The sequence below is a fragment of the Mastigoproctus giganteus genome, chromosome 5 (assembly GCF_048544385.1).
Source record: "Mastigoproctus giganteus isolate SK-2022 chromosome 5, ASM4854438v1, whole genome shotgun sequence".
Classification (NCBI taxonomy): Eukaryota; Metazoa; Arthropoda; class Arachnida; order Uropygi; family Thelyphonidae; genus Mastigoproctus; species Mastigoproctus giganteus.
In genome coordinates this window covers 58,605,250-58,632,292 of record NC_143579.1, presented here as the reverse complement: position 1 = coordinate 58,632,292, position 27,043 = coordinate 58,605,250, and the positions used below count along the sequence as shown (strand labels likewise).

The window sequence follows — 27,043 nt, the reverse complement described above, 5'->3', positions numbered from 1 at the left end:
GAGTCTCCCCCCCCCCAAACCAGAAGAACTTTCTCAGGCAACTAACACAAGATAAAGATAATACTTCCAAGGAAAATGGACTTTCCAGACAGCTGGTTCTGCCTTGGATGAAATCATAAACATGCGAGTGCAACTTGAAAAACTCATGACAGACCAAACAGGAAGAATCATTGATGTAGATAGAAGGTAGGTCACTGAGTATTGGACCTGCCTTGAAAGAACGGTGACAGACCTCCATATTCAGAATGAAGTCTTGAGAGCTAAGCTCGAGGATAAGGAGGCAGAGTGTTAAACATAGATCCAGCACTCAAGGACATATTATGCTCAGGTGCTAAAGGTACCCCAACAGGGTCAAAAGACTAACAAACCACCAAATTTGACTAATAGGTAATACAAAGAGGATAATATTATACAGGCTGAGCGCATCATGCAAAACTGAAATGCGTTAATTGAATATAATAATCAATAGGAAAAATTATAATTAAATAAATAAATTTTCTGTTTATACTATGGGACGACCAAATGGTCAGGAGTTCACAAGATAGACAGAATACAAGAATCGGCACCATAATTAGCAGTGACGGGCTTGAATCCCGGTCACTCAAGACACGTGTACTTATGCAATTGGTCCGTGACCTTCAGGAACGTCCTTAAACAATTTTAAAAATACCTTTTAAATAACTTTTTAACTGTATACCATGTAAAAGATAATGAAAATAATTATAGAATAAAATGTTTATTGCATAAAACATACACAATGAAGAAACAATTTTTACGGAAATATTTGAATAGAGTCATTTGAACAGCGTTAGCTTTCTTTTTTTCATCAATCAATTTCCAATAGTCGACAACAATCTTCTCTAGGCCCTGGCGAAATAAATATCATAGAGAACCTCAAAAAAAAAAAAAAAAAAAAAAAAAAAAAAGGTTTGAGGTTCTCTGCAATATGAAAGATTTCATCTAGTTCTTTTACCATTATCTTCTTTGCAGTAACATTTTCATCTGACTCATTTAAAAATTAAAATTTTTTGTTTGCATTTAAAAATTAGAATTTTTAAATGCAAGTCTTTATTAGCATGACTTTATTAGCGGGAGGCAAACACGAGGTAAGCTTAGCAGGAAGTTCAAATATTTTTCAACTATCACATAAAAAAGATTGCATTAACTGGAAATTTGCATTGTTAAGTGAAAAGCGGTATAATTTTTTCAAATAATGGTAACTGAAAAACGCATTAATCAAACTCATGTTATGCAAGGCCTGGCTGTAATAATATAGCCCACAGAGGACAGTAACCTGAACTCTAGTGAGGCCATCAAGCAAGTTGTCACTAAAAAAATGGAAACTGAATTTAAAACAGTCAAAATTAAGGTACTGAGAAAAACAAGAAACATGGGCCTAGTTATTGAAGCTGCATCCACAAAAGATGCCGACAAGATAAGGAATAGCAGTGAAGCTGCAAACATAAGTTTGAAAGTAGTCAAATCTAAAACCAGATGCCCAAGTATCATATTTCACCTGGATGAAAATAAGAGAAAAGATGAAATTCTAAATTAAATCTATATGATAAAAACTTCTATAATCAAATGACTAAACACAAGCTAAGCAAGGAACTTATACTGAAATATTTGACTAGGGCAAAGTCTGGCCACACCCAAAATTGGATAGTTGAATTATCACCCAGGGTATGGCAGCTAATAACCAAACAAGACCGAATATATAAATGCTACAGGTGCTTCAAGTTCAGGCATACCTCGCCCACCTGTTCCCAAAAAGAACCAACCTGTGGTAGAGGCCATGATTATAATGTATGTAATAAAAAAAAAAAAAAAAGGAAGGGGGCAAAGTATCAAATGTGCCAATTGTAAGACTGCTGGGCTGACCTTTAATCACTCAGTTATGGACCACAAGTGCCCTACCTATATTAACGCAATAAAGCAGCAAAAACAGAAAACTGATTATGGATACTCCCCACAATCAATGCCAGGAGAGTCTGCACAGTTGCAGATCGGATCAAAATTATAATGGAAGAAAAAGAAATAGATACAGCCTGTATCCAAAAGTCCTACACCTATGGGGATAGGGTTCAGGGAAAACCCAAATCATACAGAATTACTGAGGCTACCCCATAGATACCACGTGGGTTGCCCTGATAATAAGGAATATGAGCCTAACAGTCAGTAATTTATGTTCCCCAACAGCAGCCTATATGCAAATTACTTCTCCCTAGGAAGCTTTCATGTAATATCATTATACTGCAAACCTGGCCAAGACACTGAACCAACCTTACATTACTTACAAACAGCTCTATCCATCCTACCTGACAGCAAAATTCTGGTCTCCATGGATGCAAATTGCAAGTCCCCAGTATGGCACAGTTACTCATCTGATAGACCTACGTCCAATAGATCAGACAGTGCAGGCACTCAAAGTGGGCATGACTTGGAGGACTTTATAGTTACTTCACCATTCCGAATCCTAAACCAGCCATATAGTCCAGTGACGTAGAATAGTATGCTACGTGAAAGTGTGATAGAAGTAACAATGGCTACAAATGCCATTCTACAAAAGTTTATAAATTGGAGAGTGCAGAAGAAATTTCCCCACATGATAACCAGCTACTACACCCTGATATCGGGTGACAAAATTTACTAACCTAATCATAAAGGCTGTTGAAGTCACGTTCAATAGCCTTTAGGATAAACAAACATCTGCAATGAGAATGAGGCATATGTACCTCCTGATACAGAACCCTCCACCCCATTAGAACAGAAGAGCTAACTAATGCACTCAGCAGAACTAAGACTTAATTGAACCAGAAATGATAAAAATTCTGGGCCCTGGGAAAACAATAATTCCGGGCCCAATGACAGAAGAAAGAAAGAAAAAAAAAAAAAACTGCATGTAGACTAATTGTTTTTTTATTTTTTCTGTAATATAATAATACGAAAATTGAATAATAGTGATACAATATTGGGTAAATACAAAGTAATAGTTGTTTAATAAAAAATAAATAAGGAAAAGACCAAACCCTCCAGCATACGACAGCACGACAAAACAAATGGCCCTCAGTCCCCAGCAGCTTTCACTCTCCCTCTTACGGCAGCGAGAGGATCAAAGTGTAAGCAGAGGGTGCTAAGAATCTCTGGGTACGACCAGGCTGCCATGCGCGGAAACTGAACTTGGCCTGTTATAACGTAAGATCACTCATCGGTGAAGACAGGATATTAGAGGTGGAAAAGGAATTAGAAAATGTGAATTGGAATATCATCGGTTTGGCTGAAACAAGAAGAAGAAATGAATCACTTATAAGTTTATCAAGTGGAAATCTGCTGTACACCAATGGAGTTGGAGTTGGGTTTCTGGTCCATAAAGATTTTAAAAACAACATTTTGGAATTCAAAAGTACATCAACCAAGGGCGTCAAGACTAATACTCAAGATTTCTAAGAGGTACAAGCTAAAGATTATAATGATTTATGCACCAACATCGGGCCATGATGATGAAGAGGTTGAAGAAATGTACACCGAAATTTAGAGTCTTCTAAATGAGCAGAAAACCCACTACACTATTATTATGGGGGACTTTAATGCTAAGGTTGGAAAAAGACAAAACAGCGCAGAAAGGGGAACTATAGGAAATTTTGAATTGGTGAAAGAAATGAAAGAGATGAAAGACTTGTGGAATTTGCAGAATCTCAAGGACTGTCAGTAATGAACACTTTTTTCAAGAAAAGGGTGAACAGAAAGCGTACATGGAAGAGTCCAAATGGATTAACAACTAATGAAACAGACTTCATCCTCACTAACAGAAGATATATTGTGAATGATGTTACCGTCCTGAATAAGGTAAATGTTGGAAGTGATCACAGAACGGAAAGATGTACACTTGATATAGACGTAGGAAAGGAAAGGAAAAAACTGACTCAAGTAAATAATATAAAGGTCTTTGAGATAACAGAAGAGGAGAAAAAGCAGTATGTACTGGAACTTAAGAACAAGTTTGAGTTTCTGCAGACTGTTCAGGACCAAGATATCGATGAAGAATATTACAACTTTCTGAAAGTGATAAAGCCCAAGAAACCTATAGGGAAACAGAAATCCAAAGAAGAAAAAATTAGTCAAGAAACACTTGTCATGATGAACTGAAGACGACAAATGAAGACCAAGAAAAACACTGACAGGGAGAAAATTGAGTATACTGAGTTATGCAAACCCATTAGAAAGAGACTCAGAGAGGGCATAAGATTTAACACAAGAAAAGTAGAACAAGCATTAAAGGAAAACAAAGGATTTAAATCAGCAGCCATGAGCAGTAATACAGAAAGACAAATGATACTGAAACTGAAGAATAGCGATGGTGTACTTATAAACAGCAGAGAAGGCATAATTCAAATAGCAGAAGACTACTATAGAGAATTAAACAAGGAGTGAGGGAATGATACCAGCAGTGGGGAAGATGGATTGCAAAGTAGCAACACATACGACATACCCGATATTCTTCCTGATGAGGTAGAACATGCATTGAAGAAAATGAAGAATCAGAAAGCTCAGGGGAAGATGAAGTTACTGTAGAGTTGTTAAAATTGGGAGGAAAAGACATAACACAAAAACTGGCAAGGTTCTTCACAAAGTGCAATAGAAAAGGTGTGACACCTAAGCAGCGGAATAATGCAATCATAGTTTTGCTGCATAAGAAAGGAGATAAATCAGAAATTGGAAATTATAGACCAATTAGCTTGTTATCCCACATCTACAAGTTGTTCACAAGGGTCATTACTAACAGATTAGAAAGAATACTTGATGAGAATCAACTGAAAGAGCAAGCTGGCTTTAGGACAGGATTCTCAACTATGGATCACATTCATGTAATATCACAGCTAATGGAGAAAGCAAATGAATATGAAACACCATTATGCCTGGCATTTGTGGATTATGAAAAGGCATTTGACTCCATACAGCATAAAGCAATGTTTCGGGCACTGGAAAGACAAGGCATAGATACCCCATATATTATGATTTTGAAGAAAATATATGAGAGTGCTACCTCCTTTATTAGACTAGACAAAGACAGCAGGAAATTTAAAATCGACAAAGGAGTTTGACAAGGAGACACAATATCTCTGAAGCTGTTTACTGCTTCCCTTGAGGAAGCTTTCAGAAGATTAGACTGGTCGCAGAAAGGAGTCAATGTGAACGGAGAGTACCTAAACCATTTACGATTTGCAGATGACATTGTGGTCATAAGCCACGATCCCAAAGAATTAGAGGAAAATCTTAATCAGTTATGCACAGTTAGTAAGGATTTTGGACTAAAGATGAATATGGCTAAAACAAAAGTAATGATGAACAAGTATGCCACAGAAAGGGAAATAATGATTGAAGGAGCAGTAATTGAAAAGGTGGAGTCATATACTTATTTGGGACAAGTCATTCAATAGCTGTAATAATGATAATTGGCTGGAAGTCAAGAGAAGAATAAATTTTGGATGGATAGCATTCAGGAAATATAGTCACATACTGAAGAGCAATATCCCAGTTTGTCTGAAACGTGAAATAATGAACCAATGTATACTCCCCACCATGACTTATGGAAGTGAAACTTGGGCACTCACCAAAAGAATGGAAGAGAAGCTGAGAACTACACAGCGAAGAATGGAACGAATTATATTGGGAATCAGACTGTTAGATAAGAAGAGAAACACATGGATTAGGCAGCAAACTCAAGTAAAGGACATTCTTATCAAATCTAAAGAACTAAAATGGTCTTGGGCAGGACACATAGCTCGAAGACATGATGACGGATGGACTAAGAAAATAACAGAATGGTACCCAAGAGGAGCTAGAAGAAAACCTGGAAGACAAAGGCGGAGACGGATAGATGAAATTCATGAGTTTGTGGGTAGTAAATGGATGGCCGGTGCTCAACACAGAAGGAACTGGAAATTTGCTGGAGAGGCCTTCATCCTGCAGTTGATTGAAAATGGCCGATGATGATGAATAAAAAATTTCCACTCATATAATAAGGTTAATCTCGATATACTATCACATCAGATCACAAAGTCAAAAAAAAATCACAGCTTAAGTCGTGGATTTAGACTAAATCACAAAGGTGCTTTGCAGGCCTCACGACTTGCAAATAACTCTATTACTTTTGAAAAATCAGTGTTGGGCTAGTTCCACCTCAACTGATAATAAGCCCAAAGACGAAAGTTGGTTTTGACCCATAGTTGATCGTAACACATTTTTAATCCTTGAGAGGCAACTAAAAGATCGTTCTGCTTGAGCCACAGTCACTGGTATTGTACAAAACAACCTTAAAGTAATAACAATATTGGGAAATAGGCGGTTTAAGATTCAGATGTTTTATTTTATTGAGCAACTGTATAGGTGAAAGATTTTTTTCCTGTATATTTGCATCATATATCTATTTCAGATGTATTAGTTCTTCAGAAAACTGCTCGCTAATATCATCTTCATATTTGTTTTGTAGTTTTCTGGCATTTTCTCGAATTTCTACCTCATTGTCATGAAATAATCACAGCACACTGAATGCAATGTTTATTTATTTCGCTACATCAAATCAAGTCATATTACTAATAACACTGTCTAAAAGAACATTAAACTTGAATATTTCAGTTGATGTTATTGTCGATTCTTCAGCATTTCGTTTCCTCTTCCTTTGTTATCGATCTGAAAATTCAGCCTGCATACTTAAATTTACAGCTACGAGCTTGCATTCGTTTAGGATTGCCTCCCAACTATTCCTAATCTTTTTCAAATTTGTCAGAAGACTAGAAAGATTTGCTACTTCGATGCCAATGGCGGTATTTTGAGCTTGTAAGACCGTGCTTCAGTAGTTTATGGCTGATAGAATTTTGAACCAAACTGTTACCATCAAGAGGCATTCAAATGACTCCGTCTCCATATATGTCTTTATACCATTCAAATCTGTTTGAGTGTCTGCAGTTAGATTTAATTCTAGCACTATGTCGATTGACTTCATTATTGAAGGAAGCTTTTGTGCAAATGGTTTCACACTCTCAATTCAAGCAGACCAATGTGAGTTGGACATGGAATGAAGTGAGCAGTTGGTGTTTTTTTTTTCAAAATTTCCCACCTCTGAGGACTACCACTAAACATTATACAGCTTCTGTATAACACCAAAAAATGTTATTACCTCAGGACAATATTCTGCTGCACAAACACCACAGAGATTCAAACTGTGACAAGCGCAAGGAGAAAAAATGGCCAGGGGATTAATTTCCAAAATTCGAGCTTGAATGCCCTTGCATGCTCCACTCATATTAGAGCCATTATAGCATCCTTGAGCGTGGCACTCACTTATTGGGATATTATGTTTTTTAAGTGTTTTAAGAATTAAATTTGCAATGGCCTCTCCTGAAATCTACAAATTCCATGAATCTTTCAAAGATTTCATATTCATTTGTTTCTTTGTTTGCAAGAACATAGAGCAAAATGAATTTCATTTGTTCCATATGAGCAGAATCTGGCATTGCATCTACAATTATAGAAAAGTATTTCGCAACTTCTCTTTCCTTTAAAATTCAGCTAAGAACATTTTCAGCACAGCATGAAATAAATTCATTCTGAATTTCGGCTGACAAATAATGAACCTTCAATCTTTTCAATTAGTGATTCTTTCACTTTTTTCAAATGCTCGTCAAGGAGAGGATCATAATGACTTATGATCTCTAGCATTCCTAAGAAATTTCCATTTCTTGAATCACAATCAAGTTGCTGCCCATAAAATCAAATCCACGTTCAGAAAAAAACAAAACTACATCCAGATATTCGGAGATGGCAATAAACAATGACCAGGCAGAGTAAAGCATCTACTTCAGTCACTTCAAAGCATGAAGTTTTGTAAAATTTATGGTTTTGAGGTTCATTTTCCCATTTTCACAACAACATTCTACCCTTGTCTACTGCTTTGTTTCTAAGCCAACAGGCCCCAGACTTTGCTGCTGGGCATGAATGTTACATTTTATAACTTTTTTATGTGTTATAATCAACTACACTGATGCTAAAAATCTAAGGAACGAGCATAAAGAAATATATTTTTAAATACAAATAAAAAGCAAAATATTCATTTATGAACATCACTGTCTAATCCCATTGCATCCAACCTGTTGCAAAGTGCAAATTGGAATACCAAGTAAAAACAATCTGACTTTCCATTATCAATTTAAATATAGCCAACACTGAGAAAATGTCACAAAAAAAGGATCATTCTCTGAGGTGGAGAGCAACAGGGAGAATGGAATAAGGACAAAGTCAAGTCAAGGCAGCTAGATGACTGAGTGACTCACAGCATTGTAAGCCTCTTTCTCTTGAAGACTAGTCCAAGGGTATCCTCATGTCACTTCCACACAAGCTAACCATTATCTGGCTATAACTATGCTGTTTCACAGCATCACAACTGGATTCAGTTGCATCAGTAACTTACTGGTTCTACAGAAGACCTTGTATTTGGGCATACAGCATCTACAGGTTTTATGAAAAGGGATTTTATGCCTAACAATAACCCGTTATCTGTATTCTCTTCACCTCCATACATAAAAAAAACCTGCCCAAATTGGTGAACCAAAGAGCAATGAATTGTAGTAGTGCTGTTCACTGATGAGTTAACAGTTTAATAGTTTATACAAGTGGAAAAGTTGGAGTCTTCAACTGGGATCTAAGCACTTGCATCTACAGCAGCAGTTCCCAACCTTTTTTGACTCGCAAACCCCTTTCAGCATAATATTTTTATCATGAACCACTAAGCCTATATTCTCTGAAATCGTATAATAGTTCTGAATTTTTATTATAAAATATTTCCAGTTCTAAGTTTTATAAGCAAATTGCATAATAATATAAAATTATTATTAGGTACCTATGCATAACAAGGGTCTTTGAGAATGATAAAAAAATTAGTATGGAAAACATTGTGTATTTAAACCGATATATTGTAAGATAGTAAACTAATTATAAGGAATTGTGGGAGATTTGGTTTCTTTCATTGGCAATTCTCTACTTTATATTTAATTTTATTTTATCTTTGTTTATTAATTATAATTTTTTATAACCCTTTTACCATAGACGAACAGTGCGATACATATTGGCATGTTCACACGTAATTTCCCCGAACCCCACACACACTAATATCCTGTTGTGCATGTTCACAATGTAAGGGCATGTGACTCAAACCACAACTAAATATAAATTTTGAACTGAACTGCACAAATTAATATTAAGCTATTTTCTACTTTACAAAAACATACCTATGTAAATCTAAGCAGACAGCATTGCAGAATTTTTAGTGTGAAACCCCCCCCAAAGGGTTTGTAAACCACTGGTCGGGAACCACTGATCTAGAGGAAACAGAACACCACATTCTATCTGCTTATATCATGGAAGGTGACGATTGCTGATTACGGTTTAATGGTATGGAATGGAATCACTTTCAATGATCATACACATCTCTGCATTCCCACAATGGCTGTAAGTATCAAGATTAGATTCTTGATCCATATGTTTGCCTCTTGCATAAGCAATTAGTCCACACATTCCTTCGATAGATGACAATGCATGTCTTCACAGAGATCTTCTAGTAAACCAATACCATCAGAGGAAGAGCACAGCTTGTGAGAATGGTTAATCAGATCCGCAGACTTCAATGCAATTCAGAATGCCTGGGATGCTCAGTGCAAGAGGGCTGCCAGTCACAGGTCCCTTCCTCCCCAGAAGCATCAGAGCTTGGTATCCTTATACAAGACTGTAAACTGATGCTTCTAGTACTAATTAATAGTCTCACTCATGAGGAGATGATTTATACCTGTATTACTATCCACAAAGATCACATCCCTTATTAGGGTGTTTCCTACAGATCGATAATGTCCTTTTTGGTTGTTCATGAACTCATTTGCATAATGCTACTTTCATCAAAATTTGTCCAGTCTTATGCCTTATTAAGACCAACTGAAACAAATGGTTTATTAATGTTTTATCATAATCTAATAAAAGATTGATTTATGTTTTTTGTGTTAGTTTTTAAGTTTTGAGTACTAGTGTAGTTGCCACTTGCATATGATAATTTATACAATAGTAAATGGAAAGTGAAGTTTCTCTGAAATGAACTGCATTCATATATTGTCTCACTAACTGTATATGTTAAAAACCACTGAGTTTTCACAAAACTGCTCCAGAAAATGCATTTTTATTCCTCCAGACATTCAAGTACAGTGTGAACCACAGTTTTGTGGTTATGGGCTATAGCTCATCCATAGAATTCTATGGATGAGCTTGTTATATGTGTAGAGCACTGGTTGGCCATGGTTCATTACTTTATATGCATATTGCCACTGTATATAGCATCACGCCTACCAATGGAATAAGCCACCTGTTTCAACCTATTATACTTCCACAGTGCATGGCTGCCCTCATTGATGTCAGTATCAGTATTAATAGCAGCAAGAAAGCAAGCAAGTTTATACAGTGTCAGCCAAAAAAAAAAAAAAAGACCTTCCCATATCACCTATTCTCTCCTCTAATAGTTCTTCCTTGACTTTATTTAAACTATCACTTCTAGAACACAATATGGAAGGTTGTTCCCACAATTAATTGCCCACTGGCTGAAGGTAATTTTCCACACATCTATCCTGCAAATATCCTTCCTCAATTTGAATTTAAGCTCTCTCATGTGTGTAGTCTGAGAAGGAAAGGATGCCACTGACATTGCGCTTACTCCATTCAGAACCTTAAACACCTCAATTAGATCTCCTTCAGTTCTGCGAATTGTAGCATCTGGAGACTAGGCACAGGTCTCCAGAGAGAGATGCCTAGTCTCCAGATGCTACAATTCGCAGAACTGAAGCCTTTCCAAGTAAGAGCACCCTTATGTTCCTTCTCATTAATCTTGTTGCTCTTTTCTGCACCCTTCCAACAGTCTCCATCCTTTCTAAAATGAGGCCTCCAGACCTATATGCAGAACTCAAGAAATGGCCTAACTACTGCCTTATACAATTTGATAATCACCTCTTATCCCTGATGGTAAAATTCCTGTATATCATTAACAAAATTCCATGAGCTGTCCTAGTATGTTATTACATCTAGCAATAGCTTATTTCAGAGATTGTGTTCCAATCTCTTTCTACCATAACGTATCATATAATATGAATAACTTGGCAAAATAACTTTTAAAATTAAACATCTTATTTTAAAACCAAATAGGCCTCTGAACATATTTCTGCACACTTGGACTGTACAGAATTGTTTGAATTATAAGAAAACACCAAATGGTGAACTAGTTTGACAATTCAGTGTCCAATATGATGTTTCTTATAATTCAAGTGTTCTTCATCTATGGATCAGCTATTATAATCAAATAGCAAATCTTATATTACCAGAACTGGAGGTTTATATTTACTCCTTTTGATTGCATAGTAAATCTAAAATAACAAATGAGCGTGTGGTATGTGTGTGACAGCACTATAGCTCTAAGACTATGAAACCTTGTACGAATAGTAAGGTGGGTGTGTGTGTGTGTGTGTGTGTGTGTGTGTGTGTGTGTGTGTGTGTGTGTGTGTGTGTGTGTGTGTGTTATTTTTTAACACATCAATTCTTTCTGAAAGTTATTAAAATTTCTATTTGGCATCTTTTATAAGAGAGCACCATTACAGGCTGACAAATATTTGTCAAAAGTAAAAATGCCTCTCTAAATAAATGAAAACAGATTGTATTACCTTTCATTAGGTCTATCAATATTTCATGTCTATAAATTAGAAGCTTTAATTCCATCTGGAAATTATGCAATCTTAATTAATGTTATAAATGAAAGAGTGGTGTTATGATTAAAAGATGAAGATTTAGCATTAGTTTCAAATGAACATGAACTCAGCCAGTAACAAATAAATAAAAACATGAAGGTTGCTCATTGTTATATCAATATTTTTCATGATAATTATGCATTTTTTTTTCTCCCCTTAGATAAGAAATTAATTCATAAAAACTGTTTAAAAATTTACAAGTTTTTTGGTTGTCTGGCTATCAATTCTCTTCTTGCTGGAATAGTTTCTTTATGCATGGCTTTCCAAATAGCAGCAGCATTTGACTCAGCACTGTAATTAAACATTATTTTGACAGCTAAATTGTAAGGAGACAGAGATCCTGCATGGAATCCTGGAGGGCTACAACTTTCACGAATAAATGCTGGAGCAGTTACAGCTGAAAACAAAATATAAGTTGTAAGAGTAAACTTAGTATCTAAACTTTATTTTTATTAAGGCACATAATATTATTTCCAATTTCTCTATATAAAAGTGCATATCATTTGATATTAAGCATGCAAGGTTCACCTACAGAATAAGTTCAGCTTTGGGATTTATTATAAAATGAGTATCGTGAAAATAAACTTTTGTGCACTATAATATATGATACAATATAATGATATTATTATTATATTAGCCATAAAGTGCAAGGAAGCCCAAGACTTTTGCTGCACCAGTCAAAAAAAAAAAAAAAAATTCTAAATTATTGAGAGAGAGAGAGAGAGAGAGAGAGAGAGACTTGAAAGGAATCACCAAGAACGATGATATCCAGCTCAGGACCCTGCATGTACCAAGCCCATACTCACCAGATGTGAGCCCCTGAAGTTAAATATATAAGCAACTTGGTGAAACTGGATTAATTTTTTAAAACAAACATGGAATAAAAATGAATTAATTGACATCTGATTAAATAAAATTAGTCATCAATAATCAATGATGTAACCATGTTATTAAGGAATTACTATCACGCACACATTTAAAAGTTAAAAAATTCATCATGAACTTGGTCCGGCGTAGGTCTTTTAAGACCTGTTCCGTTCTAGCTCTTGGAGGTGGTCTTGATCTCGCCATCGTTGTCTTGGTCAACCAACATCTTTCTTGCCTGTAGGTTTGTAGTTAAAGGCTAATTTTGGGATCCGGTCTGGGTTCATTCTTTCTATGTGGCTGATCCATTTTTCCTGATACCATTTTATGTCATTTACTATGTTATCTACTTTTAATTTCTCGTGGATATCTAAATTTCTTTGGTGGTCTAGCCTTGTAAAGCCTAATAATGGTCTTAAAAATCTCATTTGTAAAGCCTAATAATGGTCTTAAAAATCTCATTCTTCTAGTTTGTGTGCATCTTTCTTATTTATGACCCAAGTCTCACAGCTGTAGAAGAGGGCTGGTTTTGACGTGATGTTGTGAAGTCGTAATTTTGTTTCAGTTGTCATTTGTTTTCCGAAGTGGCATTTAATTGTTCCATTCATTTTATTATATTTTTGTTAGTTTAGTGTGGATGTCTTTCCCTTCATTTGATATTAAATTTCCCAAATAGGTGAAGTCAGATATTTGTTCTATTATTTTATCATCAATAACAATTTTGACTCTATGTTTTTTCCACATAATCCCATTGATTTTGTTTTTGAGGTGGAGATTTTCATCTCTTACTTTTTACCTATTTTATTAAGTTCATTTGCTGCTATCACCCTCTGTAGTGTTATCACCCTCAGCAGTGTTATCACCCTCTGTAGTTGTTAGGGTTATTTCTGGAGCTTTTTTGCGTAAATTGATTACTATTCCTGTTTCTCAATCTTTGGGTATCTGTTGCTTATGCCATATGACGTTAAATAATTTTAGTAGCGCGTTTTTTAGTAAGGTGCCCCATATTTAAATAGTTCTACATTCAAATTGTCTATGCCTGGGCTTTTTTGATTTTTGTAATATTAACTCTAGTTCTTCCATTGTTATATTTTCTTCATCTTTGGTTACAACAGATTTATCTTCCAATTCCCTAGTGTCTGGGTTATACCATAGTTTGGTATAGTGTTGCTTCCATTCTGCTTGGGAGATGGAGTTGGTTTTTATTTGATCATTTGTGTCTAGTTGTAATTTCTTAAAAATTTTAAATCCTCTTCTCTGTGGGCCTGTGATATCACGTTCTAAAGATTTAACAAATTTATCCCAGTCATCTTGTCGGATTCTTCTGGTTAGTTTTCTGACTTCTGCTCTAGGCTTTTTATATTTTATGTGTAGATGTAGGTCTTTAGTTTGTAGGAATAGTTTATAGGTCTTTTTTTTCTCACTGATTGCTTGTTTCAATTCTTCATTCCAAGTTCTTAGCCAGTTTTTATTTTTTTATAGGTTTGTATCCAAGATTTTCTTCAGCATCTCCCAGAATTGATTTTTTCATGTTTGACCAGATTTCCTCAACATTATCACTTTCATCTGATTTGAGTTTATCTTTCAATTGACTTTCATACAGGAATTTAGTGCTTTCATCTTCCAACAAATGTATTTTTAATTTCTTAGTAGTTTTTGTTGCTATTTTCTTCTTTTTATTAAGATAATTTCGTTTTATTTTGAAAGGGGAGGGCATTATCCAGCTGAAAGACGGCACCGCCAGAGAGGAAGACCGTTGCCACAAAAGGGCGTACCTGGTCAGCAATAATGTTTAGGTAGGTGGTAGACATCAGAGCGCCCCCAGCACATGGATGACTGGACTCAGAGTATCCCAGCAGAACATCGCCAAAGCATGACACCGCTGCCACCAATGCATTCAGGCAGCATCACTTCCCCAGGTAAACGACGCATATGTACCCGGCCGTCCACTTGGCCCCATTTTCAGCAGGGTTCGATGTACTGTCTGTTGTGACACATTAATCCTGTCACCAGCGAGTTGCACCACAGTTGCCCTTCTGTTGCCACATACCATCCAGGGAGAGCCTTCGCTTACCTCGAGTATCAATGAGCCATGGTTGTCCAACACCTCGCTGGCAATTTGTGGGTTCCACCTCCTCAGACCACTTTCAGTAGGTACTAACCACAGCTGACCACGAGAACTCCACCAGCTGTGCCGTTTCGGATACGCTCTGACCCAGTCATCTGGCCATTGCAATTTGGCCTTTGTCAAACTCGCTTAAGTCCTCTGCCAATCCCAGTTATTCATCAAGTCACAAGTTCATGGTACCAGTTGCGATGATCTCTGCGGTGGTTTGGGGTTAAAGGGATACAAAGCACTGGCTTCCTTGCATAGAGTTCACTTGAATCGAGCCTTCTTAACACAGTCCGGGTTGGAAATGTTTTCACCTGTGGCCGCAGAAACTTCAAGAGATAGTTGATGGACAGGATATCGCTCAGTTCAGTCTTGCTGTTAGAGCCACAGAGTGGTCTGTTTTAGTTGACATAGCTGGTGGGTAACCTTAGCCAGTTCTTCTTGCGATGGTTCTTATCTTCTGAAACTGCTTCAATAGCACCAAGACAACATTACGTGACACATTTAACCAACTTGCCACCTCTGCCTATGATTGCCTAGCTTCAAGTCATCCAACTGCCCACCATCACAAAGAATCATCTAAACAACCATTACTTGCCATTCAGACTATCCCACTGAGCAAGCCAAAAAATGGGAACGAAGTGATGTGGTCGCAACCCTTGTGTTTATAGGCATGAATAATTTACATAATGTTACATACAGTTCTATAAGATGAAAGTTTGATTTAGCATTAGTAGAGACTTATGATACAAGAAAACAAGCTTATGCAGCATCAGCCAAAAAGAACCCTCCCATTTCACACACCTATTCACTCCAAATGCATGTCTAGCTCAGCTTTAAATTTATTTAAGCTATCAATTTCCACAACAACCCAGATCAAAGTCTGTTCCAGCAATCAACTACCCTCTGGCTAAAAGCAAATTTCTGCACATCTATTCTACAATTCTTTTTTTCCAATTTGAATCTACGTCACCCCCTCAGATTCTTAATCTGAGAAAGAATCCCATCAGCATTAAACATGCTCAACCTATTCAAGGTCTTATACACCTCAATGATCACCTTTACTTAATCTAAATATGCTGCAATTTGCAGAACATAAGCCTTTCTTGGTAAGAGGACCCCTTCTTTCTTCTTCTTTCTGGAGACTAGGCACCTGCCTAGTCTCCAAACCTGTATGAAGTACTTGAGGTCTGGCCTGGCAGGTGCCTAGTCTCCAGACGCTGCAATTTTCAGAAATTAAGTCTTTTTTGGTAAGAGGACCCCTTCGTTCCCCCCCCAATCTTGTTGCCCTTCTCTGTACTTGCTCAAGCAACTCTACATCCTTCCTAAAATGAGATCTCCAGGCCTGTATGCAGTACTGAAGATGTGGCCTGACCACTGCCTTACACAAAGGGATAATCACCTCCTTTTCCCTAATAGCAAAATTCCTGTATATCATTGACAAGACCATATAACCTGTTGTGGCAGCTTCACAGACACAAGCTGGTACATTTCTCTGTGGTTATTGCTACTCATATGCAGTACTTTGCATTTGTCAATGTTAAACTTCAGTTGCCACTTCTAAGCCTATCTGCCTAACTTTTCTAGGTCCTCTGGCAGTAGTATACTGTCATTACTGTCATTAACAACCCTGCCAATCTTTGTACCATCAGCAAACTTCAACATTAAGCCTGATATCCCTTCATCAATGTCATTGATAAATATACAAAACAGCAATGGGCCCATCACCGAACTCTGGGGGACCGCACTAATAACATTAGTCCACAAAGGGCAGTGTCCATTGATTACCACTGTCTTCTCCCACTGAACCACCCTTTTATCCATTGTAGCAACTTGAACTTAATGACAGAGTGCTCCAATTTATACAGTAGTCTTCCAGGTGCAATAGTATCAAAAGATTTCCCGAAATTCAAGTATATGATATCAAAATTATTTTTTTGCATCCAGTTCCTCTGTGACCACATCATAATATCCAATCAAGTTGTTCAGACAAGACTTCCCCTTAACAAACCCATGCCATGTCTGAATTATTAATGCAGTCTTGTGTAAATGATCTTACAATGCTTCTTTAAGGGGCTCGCATGTGGTGAGTATGGGATTGGCAAACCCAGGGTCATGAGTTGGATGTCATCATTCTTCTCTTTCTTGGTGATTCCTTTCTACTCTCTCTCAGGATAATTTGGGATTTTTTTTTTTTTTTTTGTGGGCAGTGCAGCATAAGCCTCAGGCTTATGGCTAATAATATGGATAATAATAATAATAACAACTAGTGATTGAATTTTTTCCGGAACAGAAATTAAACTAACATGTCTGCAATTACTCGCTTCACCCTTTGTGAATTGGGATATATTTGCACTTCTCTAGTCCATTAGTCCATGGGGACTTCCCCGGAATCTAATGATGCTCTAATAATTATGCCTACAGATATGCTTATTTCCTTTGCCGCCTCCTTTAACATAACTGGATAGATCCCATCTACCCCAGGTACCTTTTATATGTTCACCTTCAACAATTTCTCCTCCACTTTGTTCTCAGTTATTACAAAATCATTAAGCTCCCTGTTAGAGTTTAATAAGCTTCTGACCTCCTCTTCCCTACAGAATTCCTCATGTGTGAATGTACATGTAAAATACTCATTCAGTTGGTCAGCTATCAGAGCAAGGTCATCAACAGTTGAGCTATTGATATCAAGTGGATCAACCTGATTCCTCCCTCTTCCTTCTAGAGTTTATATAAGTAAAGAGGTCTGCTGTTTTTCTTTGCATTCTTTTCCAAAGATTTCTCATAATCTGTCTTCGCTTGCCTAACCTCCTGTGTGACTTGATTCCAGACTGGCTTATATCTACCAAAGGCTTCCTTGTCATCTGATAATTTATATGCATCCCATGCATTTTTTTTCTCTGCCATGGGTCTCATTAGTTCATCTGACATGCTTTTAGGTCTAAACCTCGAACAGCATTTCTTAATTGGTATAAAAAGCCTAGTAGGTTCCAAGAATTTCTTCATTTCTTGATCACAAATTCCTTAATTTAATTCCTTGAATGCTTCACATTTAGAATTCACTGTTAGTAACATTATCAGTTTGTCCCTCTGTATAGAATTTAAAAAATCTGAGACCACTGTAGTCAGCTTACAAAAGCAAAAATCCTTCCCTTTACCCCTGATGGTAGTTACATCATTAAGTAAATCTCACATCAGTACACTGCCACCTAGTGGTTCCTTTATCTGTAAATTTTTTTTTTGTTAGTTGTTGGCACATCGGCTTCTGTGGCCATAATGTATCTCCCAAAGTTTTTTGCATTTTACTCTGATCCAAGGCAGAATTCGAACCCATGACCTTTGGGTTGCCAGGCAGGCATTTTACCTACTTGGCTAGACCGGTCTGCATCTGTAAGTTCTTAATGCATGAATAATCATTGCTGATAATCATATCAAGAGTGTTACTCCCTCTGGTTGCCTCTCTAACATGCTGCTGTAGAAAACAGTCATTCAATAAATTCACAAAAGCCTTGCTAGTGTGCAAATGACCAACCCACAAGTTCCAGTCAATATTTGGGAAGTTAAAATACCCCATTATAAGACACTCTGATTTACTGGCCCACTATTTCCCTGTACAGTTTCTTATTATACTCATCAGAGTCACTAGGCCTATAGCACACTGCTACTCTCATTATTGCTTTCACAGTGCTAATGTCACACCAAACTGATCCAACATTGCACTGTCCATCTATGTCAACTGGATGCACTTCCTTAGATTTTGTGTTTCTTAACTAACAACATAACCCCTCCTCCCTTCCTATTCTGTCTGTCCTTTCTGTACACATTGTACTCCCCATATTCCATTCTGCACTGCTTATATCTGTGTGACACTACATCTCTGATATCCCAACAATGTTCACCTTTGATGTCTTCACCAGCACTTCAAATTCATAAAATTTATTTACTGTACTCCTAGCATTGGTGTACATGTAAGTACACATGCATCTGTTCTTACTCTGGGTTACCCTAACACAGCCCATGTATTTACTTGTTCCGCAATGACTGACACCAGTTCTTGAAACCCCCAGCACCTTGCTTTCCAGGCTACTGCTCATTCTAATAGAAGCAGTGCAAGAATCACTTTCACCTCTGCCTGTGGCTACTGTTAATTTCTTTTGGATACTCAGAATTTGAATGTTTGGATGCATATTATATCAAATATTTGCCTTCAGCAACACTGTTCACAATAAAATATTCATGAAAAACATTTTGTTCTATTAATTTTGTTGAGCAGTGTATATATACATGGTTGGTGTCCAGTCTTTTTGAATAATTTTGTCTAAAATCTTAGTGTTTTCTTCAATGTACACAGACTTCGGTCTTCTGCAACTTGGATTGTTACAAATGTCATATGTTGTTGTTGTTGCTATTTGGCTTTTAGGAACATTAGCAACTAAGACCATATTGCTCCTGGAATATGCGGTGGTCAATCCCTGACCTTTCCGCATCCTCCGTATTTGGAGGTCACAGGCTCGAACCCCGGTCTAATCAAGAAATGTATGCTACGCACTGCTGCTCCTGCCCACCTGGCTACGGAGGTGCCACAAATGTCTTATATCTCCTCTTTAAGACGTGCAAGCCACCTATGTACATTGCTTATATGAATGCCTTGTTGGTATACTTACCTCAAATTTTGATAAAATTTGGCAGCAAAGTTTTCCTCTAACTTGAAAGGGAACTATCAACTGACCGTTGGCAGAAACGGGCATCGGTTTGACTTTCACAATTCAGATTTGTAATAGACAGAAACTCTTATTTTAGCATGTTTATGTCTTAATATGGATAGTAACCATAAAAAAAATTTCATGATGCTAACTTAATTACAAAAAATTTTGTCGTGCATTTTTTTTTTTTTTTTTTTTTTTTATGAAAACCCCAAACACGAAAGGTATCAAAACCTATAGTACTTAGTACCGTGCATGGGTTGAAAGAGAAGTACTGGGGGGCCGGAAACTTTGCTCTAGAGACTAAACATGGGTTTCACCACTTCAAGCCTCCAATAAGCAAAGTGGTGGTATTGCACCAGTTGATGAGTCATCTACCACCTGCTGGAGGCTTAATTTTAGGAAGGATGTAGAATTGCTAAAACGAGTACAAAGAAGGGTAACAAAGGGGTGCAGAACTTAAGCCTTTCTTCGTAAGAAAGGCTTAAGTTCTGCAAATTGCAGCACCTGGAGAGTAGGTACCTAGGATGTGATCTGATTGAGGTGTATAAGGCCTTGAATGGGTTGAGCAAGCTGAATGCTGATGGGATTCTTCCTCTTGCTCAGATTAAGAACCTGAGGGGGCATAGATTCAAACTGGGGAAAGACAGTCGTAGAATAGATGTGCAGAAATTTGCCTTTAGCCAGTAGGTGGTTGAGTGGTGGAACAGACTTCCATCTTTTGTTGTGGAAGTTGATAGCCTAAATAAATTTAAGGCTGAGCTGGTATGCATTACTTATGGACAAAACTTGTATATATTATTGAACATTCTAATATTAACTTTAAAGTTCACTTTCTTTTGAATTAAAGAACCAGCCATGGCAATATTTAATAACTTTAAGTGAGAAAATACATACCAGGAGCAACCTGATGAAACTCTTCATTCATATAATTTTCTCTCTGAGGTAAAATATACTGTGAAAGCAAGTCATCATCACTATCTATTAAAAGAAAAAGTCTGCTACATAATGGTATTAAGAGATAACTAATAATGTAAGCAATGTAAACAACAAAAGCTATTCAATAACACCTACTTAGTATTTCCCTTTAAACTATTATATATTGCTAACACTCAGTCATTGAGTGCTAGCAATGTATAGAATGAAAAGCGACAACAGAAAGTGCAGTATCAAGTTTTTTTTTTTTGTGTGAATCTAGGACTATGATTTAAAATGTGTTCAAACACTTTATTTAGTAACAATAAAAATGACAAATTAAAATAGTTTAATATAAAACAGCTATAGAATAATTCAATCAAATATAAAAATATTACAGCATTTTGTATAACTTCGTCAACTTTCATGAAATTAAAAAAATCTAGTTAGCATAGGACTTTTTAATAATAGTGACTTGGTTATTCAAAAGGAAGATAAAGGAGATTCAACTGTACTTTTGAATAAATCACTACTGAATTATTTAAAATACACAGAACTTAGTTATTTTATATTTTTATTTTTTTTGGTACCTTAATTTGTTCGGGCCAAAGGCATTATAGTTCTGATTTAATCGGGTTGTCTGGAACAACAAGAACTTGAAGATAACATCAAGAATTTAAGAGTTTAAAATTTGTATTGTGGTCAATGATGGTTTAGTAAACTGCAATTGCGGTTGGGCCATTGTAAGGCCTGAACAAGTTTCAGATTCATGTGTGGATCAACAATAGCACCGACAGGCCATATTCTCTTTTGTAATACAAATGATCATCACTATCATTTAAATGATTATAACTTGGGCATCGATGGATATTTCTTGTTGCAATTATTTTCAGTACAACTATAAGGAATGTAAATGTAAACACTATCCATAATGGCAGGTTTTTCCTTCTCAGTTTTGTAACCTAATTAGGACTATGATGAGGTCACATTGCCAGAATTCTGCGTACCATTCATAAGATGTTTATAATATGGCTATGAATGAATATTTCTCATTAATTATTATTTTTTTTTTGCTTCGTTTATCATTTTTTTCCCCCATAAAATAAATGATCAGGACATTTCTACTCCCCAATTTTTAGTGGCTTACAATACAGCTGCATGGTCTCTCAAGATTTTCTTTTTTTCCCTTAAAACTGTCTTTAAATATATGTCTATATATTTAAAGACAGTTTTTCTTTTTAAATTCATAATCTAATTTATTGTTCAATATACCTGCATACGAATACTTCTCATACATTTTTTCTCTAATCAATAGTGCACTATTCTTAAAATGAAATATAATATTCCAGAATTAAAAAAAAAAAAAACTCTTTTGTAAAAGTGATCATATTGGCCAATTTTTTTAAACTCCAATCTTCAGTGAGTCGTACCATACAGCTATATATTAATATGATTAACAACTTGGATGTAACACCAACTTATAATTACTGCCCACCTCAAGAATTTATTAATTTACTTTATGCAATAACCATAATCTCTAGATGTGACTTTAAAATATCAAATGCAAGATCATTCATTCTGTGAAAGGCACTGAAATCTCAGAATTTAATGTCTATTGTTTTGAGACAGTAACTGTTTCATATCTTGAAACACCTCAAGAATTCTTGTATTTCTTGAACTGCTTCCCCCCCCCCAATGAAGAGATGGGATTTCAAAGTATGAAGCAAGTTCAATCCTCCACTAAGATACAGCAAACAAACAGTATCACTTCATTTTATATAGCGATATCCAACCTTTTCTGTTAAAGAGTTGCATTACAAATTTTATGAGGTTCCACAAGCTATGTAAAGTTTGTTTAATGGCACCCTGTTTTGCTCCATAAGAGCTAAATGATGATGATGTCTTCCACAAAAAAATAACCAAACTGCAGAATATAAACTTAATAAAAAATATTTTAAATTTAATCATGAATCAGACCTAGAAGGATATTGCTTTTGTAAAGAAACTTCTGATAAATAAATTTTATTTCTTTCATCTTTAGTATATTTATTTGTGCTTTTCCCCATTTCCTTCTTTTTTATAGTTTATTCTAATAAATCTCTTATTTTTTTATGAAAGGTTATTCTGTCATATTTTTTATGAAAAATTATTCTGTTTATAATGACATATTGTTAAGCATATTTGTTCTTTATTACATATATAACAGGTCATTGAAATAGCAGCAAGCAAAATCATTCATTCATTTTGTGAAAGGCACTAAAATCTCAGAATTTAATGGCCATTGTTTTGAGACTCTTTTCATTTCATATTTTCAAACTCTTAAGAACTCTATTGTGGTATTTTTTTAACTGTCCCCCCACCTCAATGAAGAGATGGGATTTTAGATTATGAAGAATATGTCATATTTGATAAGAATGGTTTTGTGAAACTAAAGTGTTAGCATGGGAGAGGGGGATGAAAGGTTATTCTGTCTTATTTATAACAGGCAGCTAAGTGATTTTGTAATAACTGAGAGCAAAGTGGAGGAGAAATCGTTGAAGTTAAATATAAGGAAGGCACCTGGAGTGGGTAAGATCTATCCAGTTATATTAAAGGAGGCAGCAAAGGAAGTAAGCAAACCCTTAGCCATAATTACGAGAGCTTCCCGAGACTTAGGATAGATCCCCGTGGACTGGAGGTGTGCAAATGTATCCCTAATTCACATAAAAGGTGACACAAGTAACTATTAGTTTAACCCTTGTTCCGGGGAAAATAATGGAGTCACTGGTTAAAGAAGCACTGCAGGATCATCTAGCCAAGACAGCAGTAATAATTCAGAAACAGCATGGGTTTGTCAAGGGGAAGTCTTGTCTGACAAATGTGACTGGATACTATGATGTGGTCACAAAGGAACTAGGTGCAAAAAATAATTTTGATATCATATACTTTGATTTCAGGAAAGTTTTTGATACTATTGCACATGGAAGACTGCTGTACAAATTACAGCAATATGGCATTAAGAGCAAGTTGCTATAATGGATAAAGGGATGGTTGAGTGGGAGACGACAGAGAGTGGTAACCAATGGACATTGCTCTTCGTGGACTAATGTTATTAGTGGAGTTCCCCAGAGTTTGGTGCTGGGCCCATTGCTATTGTTTTGTGTATTCATCAAAAATACTGATTAGGGTATATCAGACTTTATGTCCAAGTTTGCAGATGATACAAAGGTTGGCAAGGTTGATAATGACAGTAAAGACAGTATGATACCGCAACTGGATCTAGATAAGTTGGGCAAATGGGCTGAGAAGTGGCAACTGAAGTTTAACATTGACAAATGCAAAGTACTGCATATCGGTAGCAGTAATCCAAGAATAACGTACCAACTGTGTGGTACTACACTCAGGGATGTGGAGAGTGAAAAAGATCTGGAGCAATTGTGCAGTCAGATATAAAGTTCGCTGACAGTGCAGACAGGCTGCTAGAGCAGGTCACAGAGTCTTGTCAATGATATATAGCAATTTTGCTAGCAGGGACAAGAAGGTGATTATCCTGTTATACATGGTACTGGTCAAGTCACACCTTAAATACTGTATCCAGGTCTGAAGGCCTCATTTTAGAAAGGATGTAGAGTTGCTAGAATATGTACAAAGAAGGGCAACAAGAATGGTGAGGGGGGAACAAAGGGGTGCTCTTACCAAGATAGGTTTCTTAAGTTCTGAAAATTGTAGTGCCTGGAGAGTAGGCACCTGATTGAGGTGTATAAGGCCTTGAATGGGTTAAGCAAGCTGAATGCTGATGGGATTGTTCCTCTTGCTCAGATTAAGAATCTGAGGGGGCAAAGATTCAAACTGAGGAAAGACAGTTGTAGAACATATGTGGGGAAATTTGCCTTTAGCCAGTGGGTAGTTGATTGCTGGAACAGACTTCCATCTCTTGTTGTGGAAGTTGATAAATATAAAGTATTTAAGGGCAAAGGCCTCATGCTATGAGGTAGAATGACTAATATGTAGGTTAGTGCAAATGCATCATTTTAACATAGCTATCTACCAAAGTAGTTAAATTAATTAATTAAATTGACATCGTTTTGGTTATATCTCATATTGTGACTGCCTTCACGAGTTGCCATAGTATTGTACTACCTCAAATAAATAACACTTCACCAGTGGAGAAGACTATTGTTATTTATTCTCAGCAGATACCACCACCCAGACGGCATGGTGGGTGGGCAGGAACCCTGGTGTTGCAATAGTTCTCACATTGTGAAGTATAACTTCACAATATGATAGTTGCCTGATGGTGCGTAGTGATATAGACTATAAAGCAGTGCTTTTTTTGTAAAAAAATAGGTGCCGGTACTCATTCTTTGCTATCGGGAAAAATTGAAAATTAAAAGGATATGAAAAGTACTCTAAAATCACCCCCCCCTCCCAATATTGTTACTTTAGTATTTTTTTTTTTTTTTTTTTTTTAGAATAAGAACAAGAAATTAAGTATATTAACACAGTTTATTAAGCATAAATTATTATTCAAGTATATAAAATAATAAGTAAAATGTGAGTAAAATAAGTAAAAAATAATTTCATAATAAAGTTTTTGTAGAATATTCCAAATTCTTATTAAGTTCTCATCCGACACCCTATGCTGACTTCTTTTCCTGCTCTTTGTATGCTCGGTTGCTGAATGACGTTTCTGAAGCAGCCACGAATCGACATATTTTGCTGGATCACAGCAGGTCAGTGGATGGCCCACAATTTTAAGAAACAGTATTTCTGAAAATCCTCGTTCACATTCACTCGGTGAAACTGGTATCGTACTCAGAGCGTTCATCAAATGTTTCAATTCTTCGGAAACCTTCTTATCAATTAGGTATCCATGAATTGCATTAACTCTAATTGACAATTTTCTAACTTCATTTTGACCAAATGCAAACAATTCGTGTTTAGAAGGTTTAATACCTTCGTTGTCCTTGTTTTCCTTCTCTCGTCATCGGTATTGTCACTAGTTCTTAAATTTAAATTTTTTTCTTTTCTTTTTTTTAAACTGTCCAAAATATCGGTATCATTCGGATATTCAGGCAAGGTAAAAAAAAAGTGTAAACAGAGATAGGGAAAATTTTCGGAAAAATGTGGATAACGCACTTCCGCGAAATAACAGATGATTATTTATGGGGTAAAAGAAAATCACTTTCTAATTCTCGAACAGGACGTTTACAGTTGATTCACAGAGGTATCCAACCTACGACCCACGAGGAAAGTGAACTAAAACAGCATTTTAAATTTTATTATCAAAAAATTCTCATTAAATGTTTTGTTCAGTAAATGTAATTGTGTATTGTACTTAATTAAATTTTTGAATATTTTCAATTTTACATGCAATAAGATATCGAAAATGAACACACTAAAGAAACTTTGAAATTTTTTGAATATGGCCCCGGTACGAAAAGGTTAGACACCACTGCAGTAGAAGGTGGGCCAGAGTCCATTGGGAATACCCCTTGATCTGCTCACTCTTGACCAGCGCGACTTCTCCGTATGTGGGACAGGTTTTACCAGGTACCGCTAAGTTATACAATACTAATCACTTTAGCTCTCTTAATTCACACAGCAGCACTAATTGCCTGAAGGCCAGAAATGCGAACAGGCCATACCAAGTTAATTCTCTTCTAATCCGTTAGCAATATGAAAACTTTCTTCCCTCAACTGAAACTATTTTAAATGTAGCTTCCAAGGGGAATTCAAAATAATTAAACAGAGGTCTGACTGAGTAATTTAGAATTATAACAATGGTTATACAGTTTTATATAGAAAATATCTTAACAATAGACAGTAAAAAATGGAAATTTAGTTAAATCATTTTAAGCTTATTTGAATAGTAGGTAAACATGTGAAAAAATTTACGGAACATCATAAATTTTGAAGTGCGTTGCATCCAAATGTCACACGCCACTGTTAATAAAGGTGCCGGTACGCCGTACCATTGGGTACCGTCACAAAAAAAGCACTGCTATAAAGTATTAAAGGGCAAAGGCCTCACATGCTACGAGGTAGCATGATTAATATGTAGGTTAGTGCAAATTCATCATTTTAACATAGCTATCTACCAAAGTAGTTAAATTAATTAATTAAGTTGGCATTGTTTTGGTTATATCTCATATTGTGACTGCCTTTGACAATATCATGCAGTCACAATATGATATATTGTGACTGCATGAGGCCTTTGCCCTTAAATACTTTATAGTCTATATCATTACGCACCATCAGGCATCTCTCATATTGTGAAGTTATACTTCATAACTTGGTTGTCACTATTGCAACACCAGAGTACCTGCCCACTCAACGAAGAGAAGCCAACAAGCTTTGAAACGGTGGCATCTGGGTGGTGGTATCCGCTGAGAATAAATAACAACAGTCTTCTCCAGTGGTGAAGTGTTATTTATTCGAGGTAGTCCAATACCATGGCAACTCGCTGCGAAGGCAGTCACAATATGAGATATAACCAAACGATGCCAATTTAATTAATTAATTTAACTACTTTGGTAGATAGCTATGTTAAAATGATGCATTTGCACTAACCTACATATTAGGAAGTTGATAGCTTAAATAAATTTAAGGCTGAGCTAGATAAGCATTTGGAGTGAAAA

The 27,043-nt window shown here is 36.2% G+C and overlaps 1 protein-coding gene across 1 annotated transcript in view; it reads right to left on the bottom strand.

Moving 5' to 3' along the window:
- Positions 1 to 27,043, bottom strand: part of Pink1 (PTEN-induced putative kinase 1) — a 90,351-nt gene that overhangs the window by 41,680 nt on the left and 21,628 nt on the right. The window contains exons 3-4 of the mRNA XM_090374035.1: positions 20,406 to 20,489; positions 12,027 to 12,225 (exon numbers count right to left, since the gene is read on the bottom strand). Of these exons, the coding sequence (XP_090230161.1) occupies positions 12,027 to 12,225; positions 20,406 to 20,489 (283 nt within the window). The remainder of the gene's footprint in view (positions 1 to 12,026; positions 12,226 to 20,405; positions 20,490 to 27,043) is intronic.